The sequence below is a fragment of the Chaetura pelagica genome, unplaced genomic scaffold (genome assembly GCF_000747805.2).
Source record: "Chaetura pelagica isolate M959 unplaced genomic scaffold, ChaPel_1.0 scaffold31, whole genome shotgun sequence".
Taxonomy (NCBI): domain Eukaryota; kingdom Metazoa; phylum Chordata; class Aves; order Apodiformes; family Apodidae; genus Chaetura; species Chaetura pelagica.
The window spans coordinates 206,918-233,985 of NW_009952481.1; the positions used below are offsets into that span (position 1 = coordinate 206,918).

Below are 27,068 nucleotides of genomic sequence, written 5' to 3' on the forward strand. Positions count from 1 at the left end.
CTTTCCTTTAAAAAAAAAGGGCATTTTTTTTTTTTTTTTTTTTTTTTTTTTTTTTTTTTAATACTAGAGGTACACATGAAAAAGTTCCTGTTCTTGTTCTACAGAATGTTCTTGTTGTAATATACGTTCTGCAATGCGACATGTGTTCCTGTTTTTAGTACATAAACTATAGGCTTATTCCACTTAAAAAAGCACAGATTTTTCACAGATTTGAGATTATCAGATAGGGTAAACCACCCCTTTCCCTGCTCTAGTTATAGTTTAAGAAGGCAGAATATAATGTAGTAACAGTAGCAGACAACTAAAAAGCAATTAAGTGCACTCAGGAATGTTATACATATGCATGCACCAGGAATCAACATACATTAATTTTTTATTCGGTAACTAAATTGCATATTGTGGTCTCTTAGCTGCCACGATACACTTGATCACAATGATAACATCAGAAAAAACACATCCACTGAAAAGTTTATGAGAACAGAAAACCTTCTTTTTCTATAAAATTCCACACCTTTGAGGCAGATGACTACTGCAGTGATACCACATAGATAAGAATAGGTACTTTTATAGTTTAATGGCAGTAAAGGATGGGCTGTTGTTTGCACTTGTGCATGTAAGATGCCATAGGACTGACCAAAACTAAGGCCTGCTGAAAGTCAGGAGTTCTAATACAGCTGGTATTAATATTTTACAAAAACATCAGTCTTAATATTAAGATTTCTTATGATAGAAATTTACTGCAGGCCTTGCTAACATGTCCAAATTCTTAAGTGACTCAATTGCCTAATAGTCCATTACTTCTAGTTTGAATTAAACTCTATTGATGTTCCAGTTCCTTGTAGCATGTTGACTTTCATTCCTATGTAGATACCTCTTCACACATCAGGCTGTGCTTTTGTACAACTAGTGAGTTTATCTTGATGGAAATGTGGCTTCCTGCTGCCTTAAATCCAGATGCAATCTACTTATTGAAATGTAAGTTTAAATAAAACTTTCATCAGGATGTTTTTTTGAGTGGATATTGGTTTTCAGCATCATTGTCATGAAATCCCAGAAACACACCTTGAATAGCCAATACCTGCATCTGCTGTTGGCTAAAGGTGACACAGGTAAAAAACCCCTTCTCAGTGAATCCATATCAGGGGTTTTAACTTGTGTCTTCCTCATCTTCCTTACTGTAACAAATGGAAAACCTCTATTTTTATCTCTACGTATATAAATTTTATTTATGTGTTTTTGTAGATAGATGTATATTTACGTATTTTTGACACTTGTAAATGAATTTGCAATACTTTCTTAAATAGTGCAAATAGAAGTTTATACAGATCACTTAAAAGGAGAGGGAACTTGCCTGGGTTTGGGAGGTCGGATTCAGACCTATGTACTACACTGTATGCAGAAGGGTTTCACGTGAGCATCTCAGATTCTCTAGAGGGCACTAGCTACTTGAAGGTCATGAGTTTTTCTCTAATGGTATGGAAAAAATACAAAAACTTGATATTTTTCAGTTTCCTTTTTTTTTACCAGAAACTTTTTAGCTAAGCTGACTGGCTCTCTAGAATGTCTTCTGGTTTTCTGAGCCTTTAATCATAGAATCATAGAAAGGTTTGGGTTGCAAGGAACTTTTAAAGGTGATCAAAGCCCCTTCAATCAGGAGAGGCTCAGAGCCCTGTTCAAGTCATTGAATGTTTCCATGTATGAGTTATCTACCAACTCTCTGTGTTGCAGTGTTTCACCACCCTCATAATAAAAAGTTGCTTCCTATTTTCTGGTTTAAATATAGCATCTTTTAGTTTAAAACCATTACCCTTTGTCCTGTTGCAGCAGGCCCTGTTAAAAAGTCTGTCCCCATTGAAAGGCTGCAATAAGGTCTCCCTGAGTCTTCTGTTCTCCAAGCTGAACAACTCCAACTCTTTTGACTTTTCCCCATAGCAGAGGTGCTCCATGCCTCTGATTATTTTTGTGGCTCTTCTCTGGACCTGCTCCAACAGGTCCACATCTTTCCTGTGCTGAGGACTCTAGAACTGAACACAGTACTCCAGATAGAGTCTCAAGAGAGCAAAGTAGAGGGGGAGAATCACCTCCTTTGACCAGCTGCTCACATTTCTTTTCATGCAGCCCAGTATACAGTTGGCTTTCTGAGTGATGAACATACATTGTCAGATCATGTCTAGATTTTCATCCACCAGTACCCCTAAGTACTTCTCAGTATGGCTGCTCTCAATCGCACCATCCCCCAACCTGTGTTGATAACTGGGGTTGCCTGACCCCAATTAGGATCTTTCACTTGGCCTGTTGAACATCACATGGTTCACACGGACCCTCTTCTCAAGCTTGTCCATGCTCTTGATGGCATCCCATCCCTCTTGCATGCCTACTGGACCACTCAGCTTGGTGTCATTGGTGAGTTTGCTAACAGTGCACTCAATCCCATTATCCGTGTAGTTGATTAAGATATTAATGATCTTAATATGGGAAAGATTCTTAAAGAGGCACAGGAATATTAGCTGATACATTTAATTACAAAGCACTTTATTAACTGACCATCTTGCTTCATGTTGTTATTTTTATATACTATCTTCTTCACTTTCTTGTCACTGGATTCCTATGCTGTAATATCAAAGGACTTCTAAAGGCTTTTTAAGTCCATTCCTGTAGCCCATGTCCCCAGTATTTATAACAGCAGTTAATTGAGTTGAACTGCTTGAACTACAATTCAAAACCTGAGAACTCAAAGATAGCAAGCCATTTCCACCCCTGGAGATGTCATGTTTCTGTGGCAGCTCAGCTTGTAAGAAGGGTCAATATAATAATATTTGATATTTAAGTTTAATTAATCAGCACGTTTATGTGAAATCCTGCTTTGTTAGAATTTTTCCAATTAAAACTACTGCTTTCAACATCTGTCCAGCTGGCTACTTTTTGTCACTGAAGTGGTTCGAATAACAAAACTGAACGTGTGTACTTGCCCTTGATTTAGATCAGGATTTTTTGGGGAATAATAATCTCTGATCTGCTAGTATTTTGTATCCATACCTGGTATTCACGGGTCAGGCTTGATACAGGCACCAGGATTTACCACTATAAATAAACATGTGACCAGAAATGATTGGAGACTTTGGAATCCAGTTTCTTGGGACTGTTCTACGAGTAAGATTTTCCAACATCAAATCACCGGATTTGACAATTGTAAGGCAAATTACTAGTAATAAATGCACTTAATGTACTTTTACTAGCAGAAAATTTAAGCATGAGATTCATGTCAAGCAGAAGTTCATATTCAGCATGCAAATGCATGTTAAAACCAACTAAGGTTTTAGAATTGGTATTTGCCAAAGTGGCCTGCAATTTTGTTTGTTATAACTGAAACATTAGCTGGCACAGCTGAAAATTGAGGATCAGAACCTGGATCACCTGAAAATCCTAAAAATTATCTTGCCACAATGTATGCTAGGAGTTGAATATAATCTGGGCATTTTTACATACTCTGTTTCTTTCATTCTTGTTCTCACTGAAGCACAGAGCTGAGTATCCTTAGTTATTTTCCAATGTGCAGATGAGAGCCCTGAAATTAGCAGTGCAGTGCAGAACTCAGAGCTGAGGTCCAGCTTGCATATAACATTCCTCAGTCTTGATGCATCCTTTTGTCTTCTAAACCAAGAGATCTTAGAGACAGAAGTGAAGACATCTACCAGCAGCAAAATTCAGCAGAGGAACCTCTGTATTAATCAGTACCAAATTTAACAAATTGTTTTATACTCAATATTGTCTATCTGCCAGTTGGTAATTTATTCCAGTTTCCTGCTCCTCCTTTTGCTCTTGATCTCTTTGCTTCAGCTTTGTGCCATCAGTTCCCTTTGACACTTTATAAATCCCTTTTTCCAGTATTTTCTATTCCTCTCCTTTCTATTTAATAAAACTCCCACATAAACAGCCTCTAGTATTGCAAAAATATATTAATTAACTGCTTCAAAAACATCAGGTGTTTTTCTAAATGTAAGAGGTGTTTCCACATTTTGAAGTTGTTGGTTCAGTTTTTCTTTTCCTCATACATTAACAGCCTGATACTTGTGCTCAAAGAGATCTTTATCTCTGTGGTTTAGTTTTAGTTTTAGCAGCCTGAGTAACTATGAATCTTCATAACAGTGAGTTAGTATCTAGAATACCCACTCACCAGGTTAGTTGCAAATGACCTACAGATGTTTGTAAGTTGAAGACTTTCCCCTGAAGATTTTAGCTGGCTTATCAGTTGCTGGTGAACTTGTTATGGCAGGAATCTTTTTCTTTCTCCTTGGTAGATGCTCAGGGAGTCCTAATTTTTGTTGTAATGTTCTATAGTCCCACCATGTAACAGATTAAGGAACATTAGCCCCAGGACCATCCTAGGGCTCTTGGATACTCCATGGTTATTTTTTTCATGTTCAAAGCAGCATGATACACAGGATTAATTAGCTCTTACTATATATCTCAGGACATACTCTTGGCTCCTCTGCCTTCTGCAATTAATTACCTATGAATATTCTAAGACTCCCCTTTTCTTATTTCTAGAATTCCAACTTTATTAGAGTCCACAAAGTCATTTCTGTTGCAAACTTCACAATGAAACAGTCAGATCTGCAGCTCTCAGACATCTTTCTAAAAGCACTTAACCACCTGCCCCTTGAATACAACTATGCTTTATACAGCAGAATATTTGATGACTTTGGCACTCATTACTACACCTCTGGGAAGATGGGTGGTTCCTATGACATACTTTATCAGTACAACTCTGAGGAATTAAAGAACTCAGGTATGTAATCTTTGAAGGAAAAGATAATTTGTTTATCAGCTTTCCTTGTTACTGTTTTTAGTTCTTACACCACATAGTAAATTGTCCAACAGAAAAAAAATAATTAAACTTGCATAGAACCAAGTTAATCACTCACACTGCCTAAATATAGAGCAAGAATACATTTTTGCTCTACACTGTCTTAATTTGAAATGTTCAAAATGCTCCTTACTTGGTAAATGTAATTATGTTCAGGGAAATCTCTTAAAGCTTTCAGATTATGACCAGGTACCACCAGAAAAAGGAGCTCCAGCATACTTCAGTGTGGGACTGGAGTCTGAGATGTGTAAGTGGTACTGCTTGGGATACAGTCATTAAAGTTGTTGGTGTTGATTAGAAATTACTCTAAAAATATTCCCATGACTGCCAGACTGTCAAAATGAAGAGGAAAAAACAAACAAACAAACAACAACAAAACAAAGAAACAACAACAAAAACCCAACAAAACCACAAAAGTGGAAATCTGAGGTTAAATTCTGTGTTCCTTAACACTACTGCTCTCACTTACATGAGTATGGAAAGGTACGCAAAGGGGATATTAAGTGAGACTCAGTCCAATGCTGTTTGTGCCTGGGGAAGCAGGATCCTGCAGTCGTGAAGGCTCCAGGGGTGGGTGAGGAGCAGGGAGACCCTCAATGACTAGACTTGATGTGAAAGCCTGGGGCCATGGTGCTGCCATGACACATAATTACAGTGACGAAGCTGCTGCTCTGTGGCATTTCTAGGCCTGTCAGTGGATGAATCAATGGAGTGTGTCCGAACAGAAACAACAAAGCGTGTGCTCTTCTTCAAGAAAAGGAAAGTCAGTACCAGATGCACCATGAACAGGATGACTGTGAAACACGAAGGTGATCATGATAAGAACAGAGCCCATGTCCTGTTACTTTCCCTGAGAGATACCATTTCCCTCATCTAGGTGCCCCAGGTGAACTAGCAGTTTTGCTGAACTACAGATGCTTTTACAGCACTGCCAGAGGTGCCAGTGTTTCATTCTTTGTCTCTGAAGAAAGGACTGGAAACATCCTCTTAACTGTAAAAGAAATTATGATGTAGGACCACTCTCCCTGTGCTCTGGAGCACCATTGTTTGGTTTCAAGTGGCACTGGCTCTTCCAGACAGTAATATATCTAGCAAACATTCTCCATGGCCCCAGATCCAGGGCCAGGCATGCTGTACTGGGAAGTGAGCACAACTAGAAACATGTGATCATGACTGCGTTTCTGATCTTCTTTAAGGGTTGCTCAGGGCTCATTGAGAGAGGTGGGCAGCAACACAGTCCCCAATTCCTGACTTTCCTTTCCCGTCTTCCTCATGCCAAGCAGACATCTAGGTGCAGGAATTCCCTGGCAACACCAGAATATGCCCCAGGAATTGCAGAAAGTTGGTGCATTTTCTGCAAGAATGGCAAGTTGTATTCTCCATCACTAAACACAGAGTTTTCATCACCTCTCACATGTTTTTGTTCTTATTTTATGATCAATGTCCATTACTCAGGTATTTACAGCTGGTATTAAAGATCCTGCCTTGCATTGTGTTCTGCCAGAGGAGCCTGCTGTATCCCCTGCATTTTCCACAGGTTTCTTGTGTAGTTCTGAATATCTCTCTAGCTGAGGTCTCAGCCAGTTTCATTTGGAAGACTATGAACAGGCTGCTGGAATTGTTTTTCTGAGCTTAGATTTTATTCTACCAAGGGTAGCTTTAAAAAATGAATCATATTATATTATTTTATATCCTCTTACGCTTTTTCTTAGAACTCTGTTGTCACATGTGCTGATTTTGGAGGCCTTTGTCTCATAATGCTGTGATGAAACCCTTTTCAGGTTCCATTTTGCAGTCAGCCGAACGGTCCGTCTCCCTGGTAAAAGGTGGCAGGTCAGAGTATGCAGCAGCTCTGGCCTGGGAGAAAAAGGGGGCTTTTCCAGGACACACAGTCTTCACAAACTGGCTGGAATCAACAAAGGACAATCCTGTGGTGATTGACTTTGAGGTAAGAGAAGAACAAGAAAAACAGTGAGATAGTAGAACGCTCACCAGTAGCAGCTCTTCAGAGAACTCTGCAGGTGTTTCTTCTTTTAAGTTGGGATGATGCTGTGTGGCATATGAATGCACATATGTGTGGCCATAATATAAACTTACAAAATATTTATTAGAACTACTTCTCGTGCACGTCAGTTTTTAAATCACACAAAGTTTTCATCCTCCATGGACAGCAAGAATAAGAAGGAGAAATATGCATTAGTTACTCTGGCAGCATCAGGAGCTCAGGCATGGGCAGGGGACAGTTTCTGTGCAAGAAAGTAGTGAATGTGCTGGGTACACTTTTTTCCCTCGTCAAGCCTATGTTGCAAGGTATGGCACATAGGTCTCCTGGTATCCCTGTCCTGGTCATTTAATGCAGAGTGCTGGTGCTGTTGTGGGCACAGTGAGCTGCCTGGCTCCCCAGCTGACACAGCGGCTGCTCATCAGCAGTGACAAAGCCCTGCAGGCAAACAGAAAAACTGCCTGAATGCAGCTTGCCGTGAGCATTCTTCGGCTGCAGCTGCTGAGCTCCTGAAGGCAGCTTAGGGATGTCTCGCATGACAGTGGCCAGGTAGAAGCAAACCTGACAGCACCTATGGTGTCCTGAATTTTTAGACATGGTGTTCCACTTGGTTAATTTTCCACTGGGTCACAGAACCCTAAATTGGGGAAATAAAAGCAATATAAACAGGATAAAATAGACATATAGCACTGTCATGCTCCTTTAAATCATCCACAACTTCCAACACACCTGCATTCTCTGTGATAAACCTTCACCTGTGTGTTCTAGTGCCTTTAAAATCCTGCAGCTACCCCAGCAGGACCCTGCTGCATCTAGGTAACGTCTTATGGAATGTCTACCTGTGCCAGGTGTCACCCATCATGGATCTGGTGAAGAATGTGCCTTGTGCTGTGACCAAGCGTCGCAACCTGCGGAGAGCCCTGAGGGAATATGTGGGCAGGTTTGACCCTTGCCAGTGTGCCCCGTGCCCCAACAATGGCAGGCCCGTGCTTTCCGGGACGGAGTGCCTCTGCCTGTGCCAGGCTGGCACCTATGGTGAAAACTGTGAGACACGAGCTCCAGGTTACGAATCAGGTACTTGGAATCATGCTGCAAACATGGTCTTTCTGGTATCTGCTTGTCAAAGATGGACCTGACATAACTTTCCCTTACTAAATGCCTAGCACTTCTCACCACATGGTGATGGTCAGAAAGCGTTAGAGAAAAGGTAGAATCAAAAATAAAAAAAATCAAATTAACAGGCTCAACTCAAAAGAAATTGTAAGACCTAGTGAATAATTCCTTAGCTACATAATTAGAGATAACAGAAACTCAGCTGGTCAGGAATAAGGATGAAGTTGAGATCAAAGACAATGCAAAAACTAGGAATCCTGTCCCTTAGTTTTCCCTTTAGCCTGTTATGCTTGGAACTAAATGGCTAGTGGAGATACAAATTTTTTACTATGATGTGGAAGGAAAACTCAGTTGTCTTAAGGAGAGGGAACAGAATCATCATTCTGAAGAATTTTAAGAACAAATTCATGCAGAAAGGATTTTGAATGAAATTGCCACTAGTGCCATACCTATGGGAAAATGAAGAGAGGTACAGTGTTACATTTATTATTACATATATTTATATTCCAGGACCAAAATGGGAAAGAAGAGAAAATCAATTACACAATTATAGGCCTCATTTTTGGACTCTGATCAATATTTTAAAAAAAAATAATGGAACATACGCAGATAGAGATGAATGCAGAAAGTGTATTGCATGAAGAAAAGAAATAAAAAGGTTTATATAAGCTTCATGGAGACACAAATAAAACACCCCAGGGGCTAATAAAAGTCTGTAGTGTTTTAATTAACTTGCATGGGATGTAGATTTGGGGTTAAGATGTGTTTTTAGAGATCAGATTAATTTAATAACTCATTAAACACTGAGCTTTATCAAAAAAGATTGTCAGCACCATGAAAACCCAAGAATTCGTGTGTGCAAGAGAGGTACACAATAAGCTGCTTCTGGGTTTAAATGACGCTTGCAATCAAAACTAGAAAGGAAGATTTATTTAAAGGTTTCATAAAGCAGCTGAAATTTGGCTGATCAGTGCTTTAGAAAAATTCACGTTCTAGAAACAATCTACTCACTTAACAGGAGCAATTTTAAATCCTCTGAAAATGGCTATTATGCATTTACCAGCATCCTTCCCATATGTAACCTTAAAAGAAATATTATGTATTGTACAGATCTACAAAAAGGTGTGATTCCGGTTATTTCTTGCAGTTGCTGTCGATGGCCGCTGGGGTTGCTGGTCTGAATGGAGTTCATGTGACACTTCCTTCAAAAGAAGAAGGACCCGGGAGTGTAATAACCCCTCTCCAATGAATGGTGGGAAGCCCTGTGAAGGTGAACTGGAAGAAGAGGAGGACTGTAACATCTCTGTGTTCATGGACAGGTAAGTGGATGGTAGATCAAAAGGTCACAGTCAAGGGGAGCCTTACAGTTAAGGAGTTAAGGAGCCCTACAGAATAGTTTTTTAACTACCGAGGAGAAATAGAAGACAGCTCTCCTGTCTGTGGTGGGGATGAGAGAAGGAAATGTCTGAAAATCTTCACAACTTTCTTCATGTTTGGATTTGTTAATTATTTATTCCTAGAAAATGAAGGATTAATTACCTGCTAAAGTATGCCTGTAGAACTCTTACGCTCTTCTGCATGGCTTCTTGTCCATAGTCATGGAGAACTCATCTGCTTCTGTTCAGGGGAGTTTGTAGTTTTTGATTTTTTAATACCACATCCTCTTCTCTTAGAGGTTTAGTTCTGAGAGACCTCAATCTCAGAGAGAATTCCACTGAAACTACCAAGTTTTCCTATTCCTACTTCATCTGTTTAATCAGATTTTCTTGTTTTCAACTTAAAATCATAACTCTAACCCCAAACTGGCTCAGTTTCTTGCATCTTCCAGAGCAAGGGATTATAAGACTCAATTTTTCTACTGGAACCAAAAGCTGAAGCAGGATTTTCATAATCCCTGTGATAATGACTGCAAAGAAAATTCTGGAGTAGGTAGGAGAAAATCAAAAGCAATGGGCTCTTTGTTACTGATCATTCTTTGGTACTCATGTCAGTTAGACACTCAGAGTGTACAGCTCCATGCTCACAGAGACATGTGAGCCTGTGAGCCTCCTTTAACCATTGTCTGATGGCAACAGGCAGGTTTTGATTATGCTGTCTTAAACTCAAGCAAATAATGTGAACACTTTAGAGACTTCTTCCATATGCTGTTCTTTGCCTCTTTTTCTTACTCTATGAAAAAATTTAATGAGTTATTTCAATATAAATTGTAGCCTTCTATCACTTTTTTAAGACTCTCCCAACCTCCCTCCTATTAACTCCTGCGATTTTTGAAGCCCACCATCTTTTCTTTAAGACAATAAAGTTTTTTCACCGAGGTGGGGGACAAGATGGGGACAGGGAAATTCTTCTAGCACTTCTGTACAAAACTCCAGACCTTCTGTCATTGGTGACACCAGAGTTTAACATATGTCCTTACCAGAAAATTTTTACTTTTCAGAGGTGCTCCTTGTATAAATGATGATGAAGTACGAAGAGAAGAGGATGTCTTGATTGGTGAACCTGAGACTGGATGCTCCAGGCCAGAAGCACCAGAAAATGGCTTTATCAGGGTTAGCATGAGAAGCGGGAAGAATGGAGTAGTTACAAAGCTGGGAAATTTTCCAGCTTCTTTGCTACCTGTATCTGATACTGAAGCTAGGTACTGTGCTAGTGAGCATGCTACTGTGTATGTGGTGTGCTGGACTCTAGTCTGTCAAAGTCCACAGGCAACAGAAGCAAAGGCAAGGTAAAATCCACTTCAATGAGTAGCTCTTGAATCCTTGTTTTGTAACCAGGATATCAGTTAGCGCAGCTGGACAATTATTATACAGATGAGTGGATGACTCATATTTCAGAGTAGGAAAAGCATGCATTCATTATATTGTATCATCAGGCTTTCATAATTGTTTCTTTTGACAATGTCCAGTCTCATTAATATAGATTTTTTACGGACTTTTTCGTTTCTTCTTTGTAGAATGAAAAGAACCAGTATGCTGTGGGAGAAGAAGCTGAAATTGTCTGTGTGAGTGGTCATGTCCTCAGTGGGTATCAATTTCTTCGGTGTCTGCCAGATCAAACCTGGACACAGCAGCCTGTTGAATGTCAACGTAAGAAAGAGAAAACTAGTTATACCAGCAACAAAACAGAAGTGGAAGAATAAGATACAAAGTAGATTTTAATGCAGGCTTTAACAAAAGAATCTGTAATGATATCTAAAAACATAACATTTTAAGACGCTATTTCATGTAGAGATGACAAAAACCTACTGAGTCACTACATTATTCCTCCTTCAAATCAGAAGTGTTACTATTATGTGCTCTGTAGGGATATTGTAATATTCAGTGCTTTAGAAAACCCTCAGATGGATGCTGTGAGGTCCTTCTCTTGTCTACTTTTAAATATCTTTAATAGAAGGACTCATCCTTTGAATCCAGACTTATATAGATACTTTAAGTTGATGACAGTTATGCTGAAGAAAGGATTCTTGGAGGAATTTGTCAAACACTTTTTGTATTAAATAGAGGAAGCGTCTCTAAGTTTGCTGGAACAAGCCTTAAAAATCCACACAATAAACCAACGCCTTGAATTATTTCTAGTCCACTTGAGAATTAAGGATCAGAACTGACCTGAGTTTGATAATAGGAGAGGTTCCAGAAGTTTTCTAGAACTCAGTGTGAATTCATTGACTTAGTGTTCATTATATATAAAAAAATTACCTTAATATACTGATGAGCTTTCTATTGCTATTAATTTTAATTGGTTTGTTAATAGATTCATTTACAAAAGAAAAATTAAAATATGCTTGTAATGACATTCTTACTATTTTTAAACTGTGAAATTAAATTACCCTATCATGCAGTAGAAACTCATTGTATGTGTTTAGCTACAGGTTGAAAAAAAATCAAAGGTTATAACACTGTACTGAGTATTTCTCTACTTAATTATTTTAAATATTTATTTGTTTTGAATGTCAGCCATGTCTTTATGGCTCTTCAGAGGAAGCAGTACTACTTGCTGTGTATATCCACATACTGTAACACCAACAAGAATTATTCTTGTTTATTACAGCCTCAATATGCCTCAGGCCACCAGCATCTGACAGTGTTGCCATTTCCCCATTTAAGCAACAGTACAACACTGGTGAAACTGTGAAGCTGAGCTGCCCATCTGGGTTTATAATAGCTGGTCCAACAGAGTATACCTGTGGGAAAGACTTGTCCTGGGCACCTCCTATTTTGAGATCTATTACATGTGAAAAAGGTTAGTATGCCTTTAGATACTTCACTGTTTCTAAACTGCTGGTGTCAATATCACAGTTAATTTAAGCTAGCTAGAACTAGGAGGCAGGTGACTGATTTTAAGACTTTTAAGGACATGTTAATCAATTTTGGTTTTACTTTGTCTCTACAACAGTGCCATATAATTTCAGCCCCAAACTTCTGCATTAAGTTCAGAATTTGTGAGTGCAATGTACTGTATGCTTTAACTATGTTCTCTTAAGAACAAAACAAAGTAAAACAAACCCCAGCTGAACTAACAAGACTTTGTGAAAGTAAAGTAGGAGAACTTCTCCTGTTGTACAACTTCTCTTGCTGTACAGGATGTCCCAACAATTTTTGCAAAGACTGATGTGTATTTTTGGGATCCCAACCACAGCTGCTTTCCAAAAGAGAAGTATCAGATAAATGAAAATAAATCAATTTGGGGCTTTATGGCAGGAGTCTAAGGTATTTCTGTTCATTTTGTTACTAGCTACAATAGCTCTCACTCTTTTTTTACAGATATGCAAACTGAAATTAGAGGTGTTTGTAATCCAGGAGAAAAGCAGGTTGGATCTCAGTGTGTTTGTATGTCACCAGAAGAAGATTGTGGGTAAGTTTATTACTTTTACTAGAAAAAGAACAGTCAAAGTTTCTTCACTGATAGACAAAAAGTCCATTGTGACACAAAACAAGAAAAGCATGAAAAGACAACAGCAATTCAGGGCCACTCTCTCTTCACAAATTAGCCAACTATGCCTCTGAATCCTAATCACAGTCCCATTTATAGACTATAAAATAAGTTAACAATTACATTAACCAAATGGCACACCAGAGCACATCCTTCTAATCTTCTTCACCATTTGCTTCCAGAGATCCCAACTGTTTCTTCTCTTTATTCCTCTGAGAGCTGTATTTTCGCTGTCATCACCTTGCCAAAATAGGTCATGCTGCTTGTATTAGAGATTCACCTTTTTCAGATTAACATACTGCAAAACACACTGTATGTTTCATCCTCCAGAGCATATAAAAATACGTAAGACTTGTATTTACTGTCTCTTTACACAACATGACCTGCACAGACAATTGAGCATTCAAGTGAATAAACGATCGTCCTTCAGGATTTTTAGTAAATGACCAGCCAATTTGGAAGTCTGGTGTGGGGCTGGAGACAGGCAAGATGAGTACAGATTGAACATGAGGTGGCTGTTGTAGATGGTCACACATTCTATCACAGGGCTATGTGACCACAGGCAAGTCCCTTGGCATGGGATTCATCTCATCCATGTCAGTTCCCAAATACCCAGGTACCATCACTTTCTCTAGAGTCCCTGGGTGGAAGGAGAAGAATCTTCAGAGGGTGATAGATACTGTCAAAAGTATATAGGCCAAATCCTCTGAAAGTTAAAGAGCTTTTGCTGACTACAGATATAAGTTTAATTCAGGAGGCTAAACAAGGTGAGCCATATTGCTCCCTCTCTTTGTGAAATGAGCTCCACAAAATGATGCTGCTTGTAAATGTTTGCACTTGCTGAGTATAAATCCACTCAGGAACCAAGAGCACAACAGAAAGAAACAAGCAGCACAGCTGGGGTTGCCTCTCACGTTTCCCAAATTAACTGTGCCTCAGAGGCCATCTTGCACACACAGCTGCAGGGCTGCTTTTAATCTGACAATCCACCCTGTGGAAATTTCCCAAGCCTGGCGGAGCAGCAGCATCTCCAGTTTTCTTGTGCAGGCACATATCCTTCACTTTCCATCTTTTGGACAGGGCCAAAGCTTCCACATCTCACTACACAGTGCTGAATCATTTCCAGATCCTGCAGTAGCTGGGACAGCCTTTGGTCTTTACAGAGATATCCAACATGGCCCTGGCTTTGCTGTGTTCCTTCCAATGCCAGTGGAGTGTTTAGAAGTATAGATTTGTTCCACAGCCTGCTTAAATGATTTGTCTTTTTCATTTGGGGCAGACACTACTCGGAAGACATCTGTGTGCTACATGCTATCTCTGAAAAGAATGTGACCAAGCCCAGTTGTCAGTATTCAGCTGAAGTGTGCCTAGGAGAGCAGTCAGTCCATTTCTTGCATGCTGGCCCTTGCCATGTTGATTCCAACCTAAACTGGGCTCTTGAACGGGTAAAGCTCTCTACAAATAGCTTCAGGAAAGTGCCCTGTGGCTATGACACCTGCTATGACTGGGAGGAGTGCTCAGGTATGACTTCTGAATGGTGCATTTATCCAGCCCTTTGCATCTAGAAATAAAATGTGCTGATTCCTTCACTGGTCCAAGGATGGGGTTTACAGGCATTGTGGTCCATCTGAACAATTATAGCAAAAGGATTGTGGAAATTGTAGTCAGTCCTGCTACCAAGTGTTACACTTAGGTAAGTGCCTTGTCCCTCAGGCACAAGTGGTGTAGTGTTGGCACTTCCCAGAAGTAAGGCACAAAAGGAACTTGGAGATGAAGGGGGCTTTTTCAGGAGGATTAACATTTGAATCTTTAATCACAGAAAAGTAGACAGCACTGTTATCATCTATTGCCTGTGAATCTACTATAACCACTACTTTCTACTTCAGGAGTTAATTTGGGCCACACCCTCTATAGCATATAATTAAATTATGAAATTAAATCATGACAGTGCATAACAAGCAAGACTGGAACCATCAGGATTAATGGGATTTTAATGGCAAAATGCAAATAGCCATATGTGAAAACTGTGTTTATTGAGAGTTTTAATGAAATAGCTAAGCTGGTGAAATCCCTAAGAGGGTTATTTTATAAACACTGTTGTGCAGCTTAGCTATTTACTGTGTAACTTGGTGATAAGAGTAATGGGTTTTCCCGTAAAAGTGTTGGCTGGCTCAGCACACATCAAGTGCTTGCCAGGAAAAGTCTGAGTGGCAGCCACGTTCATTTCTTCATTTCTTTCCAGAGATAAACATGATCCTTATCATGCTTTGTCTGCTTATGGAAAATAAAGCAAAATCAGTGTGCAGCAATCCTAAAACCCTGTTTTGAAGATGCTAGATTTCTGCAGCACAGGATTTGAAGTAGGTGGTGGTACAACTACCTCAAGGAATGTTGTTCCCTGTGAGGCTGGAGCGCAGAGTATGACCAAGTGTGCCCCTTGAGGGACATGCTGTATTGCAGTTTCTGTGTACCTTGGACTCCTTGGATGGTGGTTATAAATTTAGAAAAAAAAAAAAAAAAGAAAAAAGAAAAAAAAAGGCTTATTTATTCCAGAAACCCAAAGAAGCCTCAGAAGCAGTGTGGAAGTGCCTTAAAGCTGGATTCTGTGCCAGCACCTCAGTGTTTTTCTCCTAAAAGCCTACAGAGGAGTCCTATTCAGTGAGGAAAAACAAGAGAGAGAGAGGAGAAAAATACAAAAATAAAATGGGTTTTCATTGTGGTGCTCAAGATGTTTGAATTGGATTTTCCTCCTCTCCATCTCCACACAAGAGCTCTTTCTCATGAGCGTGCACAAATATTTAGGAAATGCAAGTTTTGTTTTTCTTGAGAACAAGCAGTTGTTTTCAGGACAGAGGTAGAAGATACCATGTGAAAACAGCTAAATGGTGGAAAACACTGTTCATATTTTTTAAGAAAGGGAAAGCAGAAACTTAGTTTCCTGCCTAGGGAATTTCTGGGAAAGAATATAGAGGCAGAATCTGATTAGATCATAAATGGGTAATGAAATAACTGGCAGAACTGAGCTTTACCACAGGCCAACAGCAGGTAGCTTAGCATTCATAAACAGAGCTTTAATGAAATAGGAACCGACACAGTATGGACCTTACAACTTCATTTCATAGCAACATTGTGTGCAAGGATAATTGGGAAAGAAAGTCGACTTAATATGTTTTGTTTAGAAGAAAGGTCAGGGAACGCCATGGATAAAAATAGTTAAATACTTGATTTTTGCTTCTTTATAGGCCACTGCATCAAAACCTGATATTTAAAGCTACTTTTTTATCTATTGCTAATACCCTACTATCTCATGTATACACTACAGGCTTTTTGTAACCAATGTATCATGAACCTCTGAATGCTGCATTTCCCTGTTAGATTTTGAGATGTTGTCAAACTGTAAGTATGTTTTTGGACATGACATTTGCAGCTAAAACTCCAACACATTCATTCCCAGAGATACAGAGCCAGTGCTTCTGCCTGATGCCTTACCAGTGCCCCAAAGAAGAAACCAGACCTCACTGCATCCAAATGGAGTCAACAGGGAGGAAGAGGACAGTCAGCCACTGCACTCTGGGAGCAATGAAGTGTGCTGGTATCAAACTGAAGGTGCTGGAGCAGAGCAGCTGCCTGGTGTAACCCAACAGGTCTCCTGGCAGCCACCACCATCATCCCACCGTGTGCACCGCTGAGACACCCTGGGGAAAACTTGACTGGTTATGAAAAGACAAGCAGATCTAAAATAAACATAAAAAATCACCAATAAAGCTCACTTAATGGATTTTTGGGAGAGGGGTTTAAACACACACACTTGTGCTTAAATATAAGAGAAAAATGTAATGAACTGTGCATTAAGCAGAGTTCTACCAAAATACTACGCAGTTCTACATGGAGCATGCAAAGATGCATCCCAAGCAGGTTCCTTAAATACACTGGCACCAGCACCAATCCTGAGAGCAGCTGTGTAGCACACCTCAACCCAGAGGTCTGTGGGTCCTTCCCCCAGCCTGGTCCTGCTGCACAAATGTGGCCTCTGAGCTTGGGCCTCTGAGCTCTCCCATTTGAGAATGGCTGCAAGACCACACAGAGGCTGTATCTTATCTGAGCTCTAAGGGAAATTTCTCTCCCTTACAAGGAGCTGTACTTTCTCTGGCTTTCCTCTTCCAGCCAGTCTAACCCCTTCTTGTAGCTGGGCCTTCTTTCTTTCTGTGCCTGAATATTTCACGGTCACAAATTACCACTGCTGAGTGGTTACAATTAGAATTTTGCCTTCAACACTCAGAATTTTGCAAAACCAAGGATAAGAAACCTGCTTTACAAGAAAGGGGAGTCTGAAAATCACTATTTCACCAGAAGTTAGGAAACCAAAGAAAAGCAGAGAAAAAAAAAAAAAAAAGGCATGAGAAGTGTCTACTGGTAAGTCACTTGCCCTATATATAAATGTAACACCTCACCTGGGGCCAGGCAGAGTCACTTGAGAGCTAGGAGTGAGCTGGATGTGAAATGGTTATATTTCCTTCAAGGAAGTATCAGACCCCTATATTTGGGATGTTGCTAAGTGCCCTAAATCAGCAGCTAGACCCAACTGGGTTGAGCTAAAGGAAAAGAAGCAATTAATCCTGTTGCTAAAAGCAATTAAACATCATGTTTTCTTGCTTAGAATGTGTAGTAAAAATGTTTATTAAAAACTGAGATAGCTTCTCCTATACAGTTCTATAGCTCTTTCACCCAGTGAAAGATACATACTAATATGGTGGTTTGGGAGAGTGTTGCAAATTTGATTGTCCCCAGATTGTTTCTTAGTGCCCTTATTTCTCCTTGCTGATTCCATTCTGGGGGGGAATAAGCACTCAGAATGGCTATATGTACCTTTTGCACCCTCAACAATCAATGAAGATTTCTTGCTCCTGACCCTCTAACCTTAATACTAGTTTTCCGTTACAGGACTCTGATTGAAGTGTGACTGTTTAGCAATGTATCTGATAGGAGGACTTCTTTCCCTGACACTTCTCACCATGATAAATTACCAGATGAAGTTATTTCCTGGTAAACAGAAGGCAGTTCAGAGCTCCCTGACTGCCCTCATTTCTTCAGCACCTCTGGTTTCAGAGTGTCAGTGTGCTGTGCAAGCAGTTGTGTTACGACTTGCTTTGTTCTCTCCTTCTAGTGGGGGTAACTCCCATAATTTCTGTTTTATAATTGAGCATTTTGGCACAGAGTGGAGACTTCATCTGCCAGTTCTTAATAAGGTGGTTATTAATCCAAAAACTGAATCCAAATTAAATCTTCAGCTTCCTCAAATTAGTGAGAGTTTTGATGTTGGTTTTTGTAGGGTCAGGACTGTGCTCACAATGACTTTGGGTTTGTTGCTATGTTCTGTCACAGGGGTCCCCAACCTTCATATCAAAGACCACAGCTCTTTAATGTTTTCTGCAATATGTATTTTTCTTGGATAAGCTTTCTCTTCTGTGTTAACTTATATTATGTAATGATAGTTTTTTTCTTTACTTCAGAATCATTCTGTGATTCTTCACTGGTGGCAGGCAATGCTACCCATTCTTCATCATCATGATCTCCAGATAATGTCATCTGGCTTGATGGATCATTGGTTTGGGTTATAAATTATAATTGGGGAAGATGAAGCAAACCTGAACTGAATCTGTCAGAGTAATCAGGGTCACAGAGACCTTACTGATTCTAAAAGGACAGCTTTCTTGGTAATGTAGCTTCCCTATGGCACAGAAAAATCCCACATTTTTGCTCTTAATGTCAGAGAGGAGGCATTATCCAAATGAATATAATGAAACTTTCCATGGACATAATGTTCCACACAATATCCCAACATGGCTAATTTTTCACTAGCACAAAAGTATGTGAACTGTATATAAAATATACTTATCACAGTCAGACAGCTGTGGCACAGTTCAATGGCTGGACAACTAGCGGCTGCCGCTGCTGTGGGCTTCTGTATAAATAGTTATTGCATTTGTAATGTAGAATGTAAAATTTAACCGAATATAGAAGACAATTTAATATATATATATAGTATCTGTTATAATGTTTAAGCTTATGCAGCCTTTAAAAGGGGTAATCCAAAGTTTGCTTCAAGGGTTTGAAGATAAGCCAGCTATAGACATTTAGACAGTAATCACCAAACTTTCACCAACAGCCCACTGCTTGATTATAGCAGTTACTGTTTCCTCTTACAGCCATGAAAGATAATGTCTAGTATTAAATGTTTGAGTCCTCATGTCTTTATTTCAGCTGCTATGTAAAAGGTAAACGTCTCTTTAACTTGAGAATTTGGTGCAAAATATGACTGTGACTATTAAATGCAAAGCTGCTAGAAAGAGTGAGCACAATAGTAGATGGGTACCAGAGATTTTAATCGTGTCAGTGAGTGATAAACCATAGAGTATCTCATCAGCTTTTCCTTTTGTCATTGTATCTTTACACATATACCGGTATATAATGTAGGAATTGAGCACGGTAATGGAAAACTGTAATTTAATTTGACTTACTGGTCCATTAACATGGTTCATGGTTGAAAAGTTACTTTAATATTTCCTTGAACCTCAAAGTATTTTTCAGATGTTTCCTCTGTACTCCCAAGGGGTCCTTCTTTACTTGCATATTTCTGTACACATAATACTATAGAAGTTAACACAGATAGACATGATTGTATTCTTTTCTCATTGCTATGACCACAATGAGTTCTAAAATATGCATACATTCTTAGCATCAAAGTAAAACAACATATAGTGGACTAAATAGACTTCTACAAGTGCACACACTGTTGAGAAGACATCCCTTATCCATCAGGATACAGTTTGGCAGAGGTCACTTAACAGTAATTCATGGGCACTTTTCTAATGTGTAATCTATGATACTGTGATACTCTATGATAAACCATAGAGTATCTCATCAGCTTTTCCCTCTGGGTTCCTGCAGTACTCACTGCTGTCCAGTGTATTCCCGGGCTTGTACTCTAAGGAGTGCGGGAATGCATGTCCAGCAGTACCTTAGTTTGTGGCATTCATGGTAGCTCCAACTCAACGTATTCAGTTTAGGTAATTAGAGGAAGAGGTACATTATGTTTCTTCTCCACCAGAGATCCCTGAACAGTAGGTTTTGAATAGCTGCTTCAGAGAAGAGAGGCTTTGTGGAGGCTGGTGGAATGTTATGGGATAAAGATGCTAAAAATAGCATTGTTTAGAAGTTAAAGCTTATCTAGATTTAATAACACCTCTGCTCAGAGGTGTCAAGTTTACTACAAGGGGTCTTTCAGCAGGTGCCCAGGGCTGTTTGTTCATGTGTGGTTAAGAGTCAACAGTTCTAACACAGAGGGATTTGGGTAAGCTGATATGTATTCCTTAGCTACTGGGAGAGAGGTGGCCCTAAAGGTGTATGTCTGCATCAAAACTAATCCTTCTAGTCAGTGGAGGAGAGAAACAGTCCCTTAGAGGGTAGTATTTCTGTCTTCTTAGGTAGGCATGTAAAAAGAGGCCAGATGACTCATGCCCTAAAGGTGTCTGTCTTCCACTGTTGACTGTGAAGGGAGCTGGGTCAGATACAAATATTATATGGATGTATACATTGAGATTAAATTAATCCTACATTTTCTATTTTTAAATTTGTTTATGTGTGTATACTTCGATTTAAAACACATGAATATGTATGTACTTCTAAGATTCAATTTCCAGCACTGGATTATTTGTATTCTAGATCAGTGCCATTTATGTTGCCACTTTACAGGAATAACTGGGTCCATCCACAAAGGATCAAAGCTGTTGTGTGGTTTGGCATTGTGACAGCTCAAGGTTAGAGACTGGCTCCCAAAACACTGCTGAGCACCAAAGAAGATGTGTGTTTTTCCTTCCCATCACACTCTCTGTGAAACAGAAACAGTCAAATGTTATACATGTGTGGGTGAAAGAGATGAGTGTATCTGTATGAGACACAGCCAGCCACCAGCAAACAAGGGATGGAAGACTTCAGCACCTTCCACCCTACTCATTACCTGGTTCAGTTTAGGACATAAATTATTCTGGGACCTACAATAACCAAACTCAGAGCAGAAAGGACTTGATTCTAATGTCCTGCTTTTTAGATAAAGCCTAATTGCCTTTTTTTGAAAAATCTTTTTCCCAAGTTAAGTCAGAGTCTTCAGCCTGACACAAACAAGCTTTTTGGAAGCTGCTGCTCCCATAACTTGCAGACCAGCAGAGCCTTTCACCCAGCATCATCCCTAGGTGATGACATCATTTACCAGGAGCACATGAAGTATCTCAAGCATAAAAGTCTGAGGACAGCAGTCACACTTATGGCCCAGACCAGCTTCCCACAGGCCTCCTCCACCCTGCTGATGGCCCAGGACTGAGCCCCCTGAGGCCACCATCCCTTGCCTCCCTGCTCATGGACCTTGTTGATTGAGTTCTGAGCCCATGAGCCAATGCTGTGGCCTGGCCTGGTCCTGTGTCCAGGGAGGTGCCTGGGCGGGGGCTGCCAGGTTCCCTGGCTTTGGGGCTGGACAAGCTTGGGCTGTCAGGTGCTTCCTGCTGCCCTGGTGGCCCGAGGGAGCTCCTGGCCCCTGTAGCACCCTGACAGAAAGGTTGCACATTTAGCTGGAAGTCATAAATATGTCAACAAATGCAACTTCTAATGGTATTTTTCTTTTTTTGGGTATAAAAGCCAGTTACCAAGACCCTTCTCCCTCTACTGCTCTCTGATGCTGAGATCTTGTTGAAGTGCTAAAAAAGTCTTCCTCTTTTATTTGATCCTTCTGTGAGCATAGTGTAAATAATACAGCTGATAGGAGACTATTAGTGTTCCCATGGTGATATCTTACTTTTCAGACAAATAAACCCCAAAAGCTATCATATACAAGTGATTACAGGCATCTACTGGGAATTTCAGGCCCCTGGTGAACAAATAGGTCTTGTTAAATGCTGTCTTAGAGATTTTAGGCCCTGGTCAATGTGACCCATGTGTTAAAAACCACTCAGGGAGAATACAGAGCCGGTAATCTGTGGTTTCCTCAGCTCACTGGCTGTTTACTTGTATCTTAGGAACATTTCTGACTGCACTGCAAAGCAGACAAACTGTAGTTTCACATTACCAGCCCAGACAGAGAGCTGTAACTAACAGCAGAACAGAAATCAGAAGATTGGTTCCTGGAAATCAGCTCAGCTAGAGACAATTGAAACTTACAGCAGAATAAAATGAAAACATTTGATTGTTTCTACCTAATGTCCACAATGTTCACTATACACACGTAATCAGGGTGATGCAGGCTATAGTAAGCATATGGCATAGGTGCCCTTGCCACAGTCTCTCTCCAGAAAAGAATCATGAATATACTGCCAGCCATTCTGGGGTCTGGGAGCTGCGGAGGGCTTCAATGCAGTCCTAAGTTCCACAATTAATGTTAACAATGCATTGAAGCCCACTGATGTTCCTCCCAGGAGCTGCAATATTTGCAGCTTCCTTCTGCTGCCTTTCAGGGAACCTTAAGGGATAATCGTAGTTTGGGACAAGGCAGGTCGTACATCTGCATATGTCTGTGACTACAGCTGAATACCATGGGTAAGAATATGTGGGGAAGTTTGGTGTTTCTAGTCCCTAAGATTATTATCGCTTGAGCTAAAAATACCCACAAGCCCTGAAACTGCTGTTTTGAAATAACCCATTAAAAGTGAATCACACAGCCAGGGTGATGTGGTTTCAAACCTGAACGTGAGCCAGGTAGTGCGAAATTGCATTACAGAAAAATGGTGGCCTTGGCTCATCAGGGCCAGGCATTAGGAATGGTATCCATGGAAAAAAAAAGTGTCCAAGGACTGCAACAGGATCAGGGACAAAGAACCTTGACACACACCTGTCAGGCTGCTGGAATTAAAGCACATGATTTACATTTCAGAAGGCAGAAGTGAACTGGCCTTTTATGAAGTTTAGGGACAAAGGTTTTTTGCTGCTTCATTTTAAGATTTTCTCTATTGATAATGACAGTTCTGGAGACATCTTTGTCCTTGTCAAAGTTGCAGAAAAGAAAATGAAGCCACATTGACAATATTTGGTTGAGAATGTCTAGATGACCAGTAATGACTCTTTCTCTGTCCTGGTCTCTGTAATCATGACAGTGACATGAATTGGGCTATTGAAAGATGAAGTCTTCAGCGAGAATTGGAAGGAAATAGCCCTGAAGGTATGACTCCTGCTACCATTGCATAATGCATTAAATTCAACTTTCAACTGCTTGGATTTAGGTCTCACATTTTCAAACCTAAATTTGATGGTTGGTTGTTGGATTCACAGAAGTTCTGTGACTGGTGGTTACAAAGTTTTGTACTGCATGTAGTGACCTACTGATTTCATTTGCAGATGTTTGAAAGGTGTACTTCTCTCATGAAACCATTTTGTGAGCTATTGCCATTAACAGCAATCATTCAAGAAACAAAAATGATCTAACAAATACATAGCACTTCAGAGTTGGACCCTAGCAATGGGCTATTTTGCTTGAAATATTTCAGAACTGTTACTGTATAAAGTTCACTTAAGATTTGTTTACTCATTTAAGATCAGGATATTTTGTGAGTGGGATGTTTTCAGTCATGTGTCCTCAGAAACAGCACAGTGGGGTCCCTATAACACTGCAGCTGTCTCTTTTGAGCAGCCTGGCTCTGTCTGTGCTGCTTAAATAAAAGATGACCAGCTTGTGGGCTTCAAGGAGAGGGCACATGATTATCCTTCCTGTTGAATTATTTAATGTGGGTTTGGTCTGTGCTAGCTAGTCCTCCCCCAAAGAGCTTTTGGGCCCAATTCAAACACTTACATGGGCCAAGGGCTGTTTCCAGCCAGACAACTGTTTTTATAGCAGGGGTTTAGCTGCGTGGATGTGAACTGACCTATACTTCTTTGCCTCTGGGACAGTAAAATGAGTTTTGTCTAGTTTTATTTACTGTTACAAGCACTGGTATTTGTTCTTTCCCAGGAATTCTTAAACCTGATTTACTTCACTGACATACCCCTATCTGTTTCGAAACTCTCTAGCATGCACTAGAGACAGAAAACAGTCCAAAGGGTCACTGTTCAGGGTCAGAGAAACATTCCAGTTTTTTAAGTATAAACAAAATTTGGCAGTACTATTTCAGTCATGTGGGATCGTCAAAATGGGGCTGGGAAATGTTAAGAAACAAAGATCTTTTTCAGTATAAGCCAAAACCTCAAGCAATACTCCCTGTGTTCTTCAAGCTCTTGTAAGTTAAACATGTATGATACAACACCTGATGACTATCAGATATTTTATGATAATAATCTTATTTTATTTTTTTTTTAGTTTGCTAGGGAAAAACTTTTTTAAATGGTACATGTGAAATCCCTAGTTATTTTGTTAGCATCTGTGAACATATGGTTGTTTTGTCTGTGAAATTCCTCTGAGAGTTACTGTGTCAACATTTGTTGTGCAACACTTTTATTTACAGTATAACAGGGTGAGAACAGCAGTGGATTTTCCTGTAAATTTGAGATTTTTCTTGGCTGACACAATGTGCAGAGCCCTGCCAAGAAAAAGCTGGGTAGTGGCTACATTCCTTACTGGCTTGATGGTTGCATTTGGGCATTTATTCAGGCATGTCTCTGCACTTATGCAAAAACACACCTGTACTAGAAGGACCAAGGATGCTTTGGCACTGATCGACATGTTCCCATCACTGATACAGCTACAGATGTTGCAGTCCCTGTTAGGCTGCAGCCAGATAACGGGTATGAGCATGCACAACAGAGGAACTTCACCGAAGACTTAATAGTTCTTTTCTCTGTACATACAAACTCAGTGTCAGGACTCTTGGCTTACTTTTTAGCCTTATGATAGACATCTCTTTCTAATAAGGACAAGACACTGAAATACTGAGAAACATCTTAAGAGCAGCAACAAACCAGCACTTGTCAGTCCTTGACAGGTGCAGGTATGGCTGGCTGTGTTTGCCCTTGCTCAGTATTTTACCATCTCTTCTCAGTGTAAAAGCTGGCTGAAGTCTCAAAGCACTGCCCTGTGTGCTCAAGTAACCCCATCTCAATCTCCCCAGGTCTTATTAACTCAGTCACTGTATAACCCTAGTGAAGGTACATGTCTCTCAGATCAGTCAATCTTGTATCTAGATGGTTTAAAGAGTAGGGAGAGTGGATGTGTACTGAAACAAAGATGGCAATCCTGTTTTCAGGGAGGTATCAGCATGTACATGTCCTGGGATATGATCCAAATAAATTCATTCTCACTTCAGAAATGCCAGCCTTGGCATATTTTTCTATTTGGAGAGGATTTGCAGAGGCCTTTACTGCTACATGTGCCTGAACTAATTGCACAAGTAGAATGCTATAACCCACTTTTTGCATATGGCTACTTGCGTAGCTCTCCTCATTGTAAGATTTAATCACCTGAGTAATAGTTTTCAAAATACAAGAATATTGCTTGTGATTGTTGGTTGCATTTAGATCTGTAAGGCCCGTAGTGCGAGCGAGATCAGTTATCATCATATATTGTGTAATTATTCAAGAAGCAAATACTACAATCATTGTAAAAGTCTCAGTGTAGTTGCTGTCAACAGTAAAATATAAAACCATGACTTTGCTTTATCAGAAGCTCATGATCAAACCTGATTAAAAAAACACTCTGCCCAAAAGCACCATTTGCAGCTGTTTGTCACTTCTTCCCTCTTGCTTAATTTTAGTTTGTATATTCACATTTAATAGAATTATTGGGGGCTTGAATATAATAAAATTCCATTTACAGAAGTGCTAAAGTGAGTTGATAGTTTTCTCTTGCCTGCTGTGGGGCAAGACTGTAACTTCTTGCTCCTGACCACAAGAAATTAAAACAGCTGCCTGCGGAACACATGTAGGAGACCAGGACATGGAGCCTGAGTCTCAGGCAAGTGGCATGTTTTCCAAGTTTGGCCACAAGATCTGGGGTGCCAGCATCATTTTTGGTCAGAGACAGCTCTCCCATGTTTTTCATCAGAGAGAGGAAGAAATCAATAGCATTTTATGTTCTTGTGCCTCCCATCATATTCAGTAATGCCAGCGGCATTGTACAGCAGCAGATCATCACAGTGAATAATGTGGCAGAACCACGGAGTGGTGGAAATGGAGCTGATCTGTAAAAATGTTATGAATATGGTGATGCAATAGCTTTAGGTGGTGGCAAACACATGTCAGGCAGTTATTGATTAAACTTCTGTTGGGGCTGGAGAGAGACCAAACAAAGAAGCAATGCAACAGCTCCCAGCTTTAAATGGGCAAAAATCACTAAAGAACTGTCCCCAAAGAGACTGCAAGCATGTTTCATTAGGTTATGAACTGGCAAGCAAGGGAAAACAGCAAGTTAAGCCCTAGGAGAAGCAGGGTGGAATAATGGAAGTGTGCTTGGATCAAAACTGTCTAAAGAAGACAGGGATAATACAGGAGAAACAACAGACTTCTCAGTGGAGGGGAATAATATCCCTTGTAAATATTATTTACATCTGCTTTTTAATGTTTTTGAAGTTGTGTTTTTCTTTAAAACCTTTTTTGTTTAGTTAGTGATGTTTTGCATTAGCCAGGGCACAAAACTGACGATCTGCAGTTACCTGGGAGGATCCTGCTCAGAGGTGCAAGATCAGGGAGTGTTTCAGGAACCACAACCTCCTGCCTCATGTGTCTCTCACCCTGAAAGGTGGAGGATACATATGGGTGACAGGGGTGAGCTCAAGGAGCCATGAGAATAGCACCAGGCTTATACAATCTCCAGGCATTATTAGTTTAACAACCAGATGCGTGTTGGTGGATGTTACTTGCTCTGCTTCAGTTAAGTCACCAGATGCACATTAGTCCCGAATCTTTTCCATGAAGGCAGGCTCCCGTCTGGGAGGAAGCTGGGAAGCTTCTCCTGTGTCACTGTAAGACAAAGTGCCTGTCACTCTTCAGGTGTTAGTTTGATTAGGAAGATTAGGAAGTGATACATCAGAAGTGCTTTATTCTTTCCTACATTTCTCCTAGCTGCTTGTCTGTTCTGCTTGCAAATACTCCATGTGATATGCTTAACCCTGGACCACTACTGCGCTGTGCCAGTCGTGATACATCTTTTCCAGCTTTGCTTCTGGGGCAACTTCTTCCTTTCCCAGCCTG

At 40.1% G+C, this 27,068-nt stretch overlaps 1 protein-coding gene across 1 annotated transcript in view; it reads left to right on the forward strand.

Annotated features, from left to right (window-relative positions):
- Positions 1–16,547, forward strand: part of C6 (complement component 6) — a 24,290-nt gene extending 7,743 nt beyond the window's left edge. The window contains exons 7-18 of the mRNA XM_010008745.1: positions 4,549–4,789; positions 5,554–5,676; positions 6,649–6,815; positions 7,718–7,943; positions 9,130–9,301; positions 10,420–10,531; positions 10,936–11,068; positions 12,030–12,221; positions 12,743–12,833; positions 14,191–14,432; positions 14,798–14,799; positions 16,374–16,547. Coding sequence (XP_010007047.1) covers positions 4,549–4,789; positions 5,554–5,676; positions 6,649–6,815; positions 7,718–7,943; positions 9,130–9,301; positions 10,420–10,531; positions 10,936–11,068; positions 12,030–12,221; positions 12,743–12,833; positions 14,191–14,432; positions 14,798–14,799; positions 16,374–16,547 — 1,875 coding nt within the window. The remainder of the gene's footprint in view (positions 1–4,548; positions 4,790–5,553; positions 5,677–6,648; positions 6,816–7,717; positions 7,944–9,129; positions 9,302–10,419; positions 10,532–10,935; positions 11,069–12,029; positions 12,222–12,742; positions 12,834–14,190; positions 14,433–14,797; positions 14,800–16,373) is intronic.
- Positions 16,548–27,068: the final 10,521 nt, after the last annotated feature.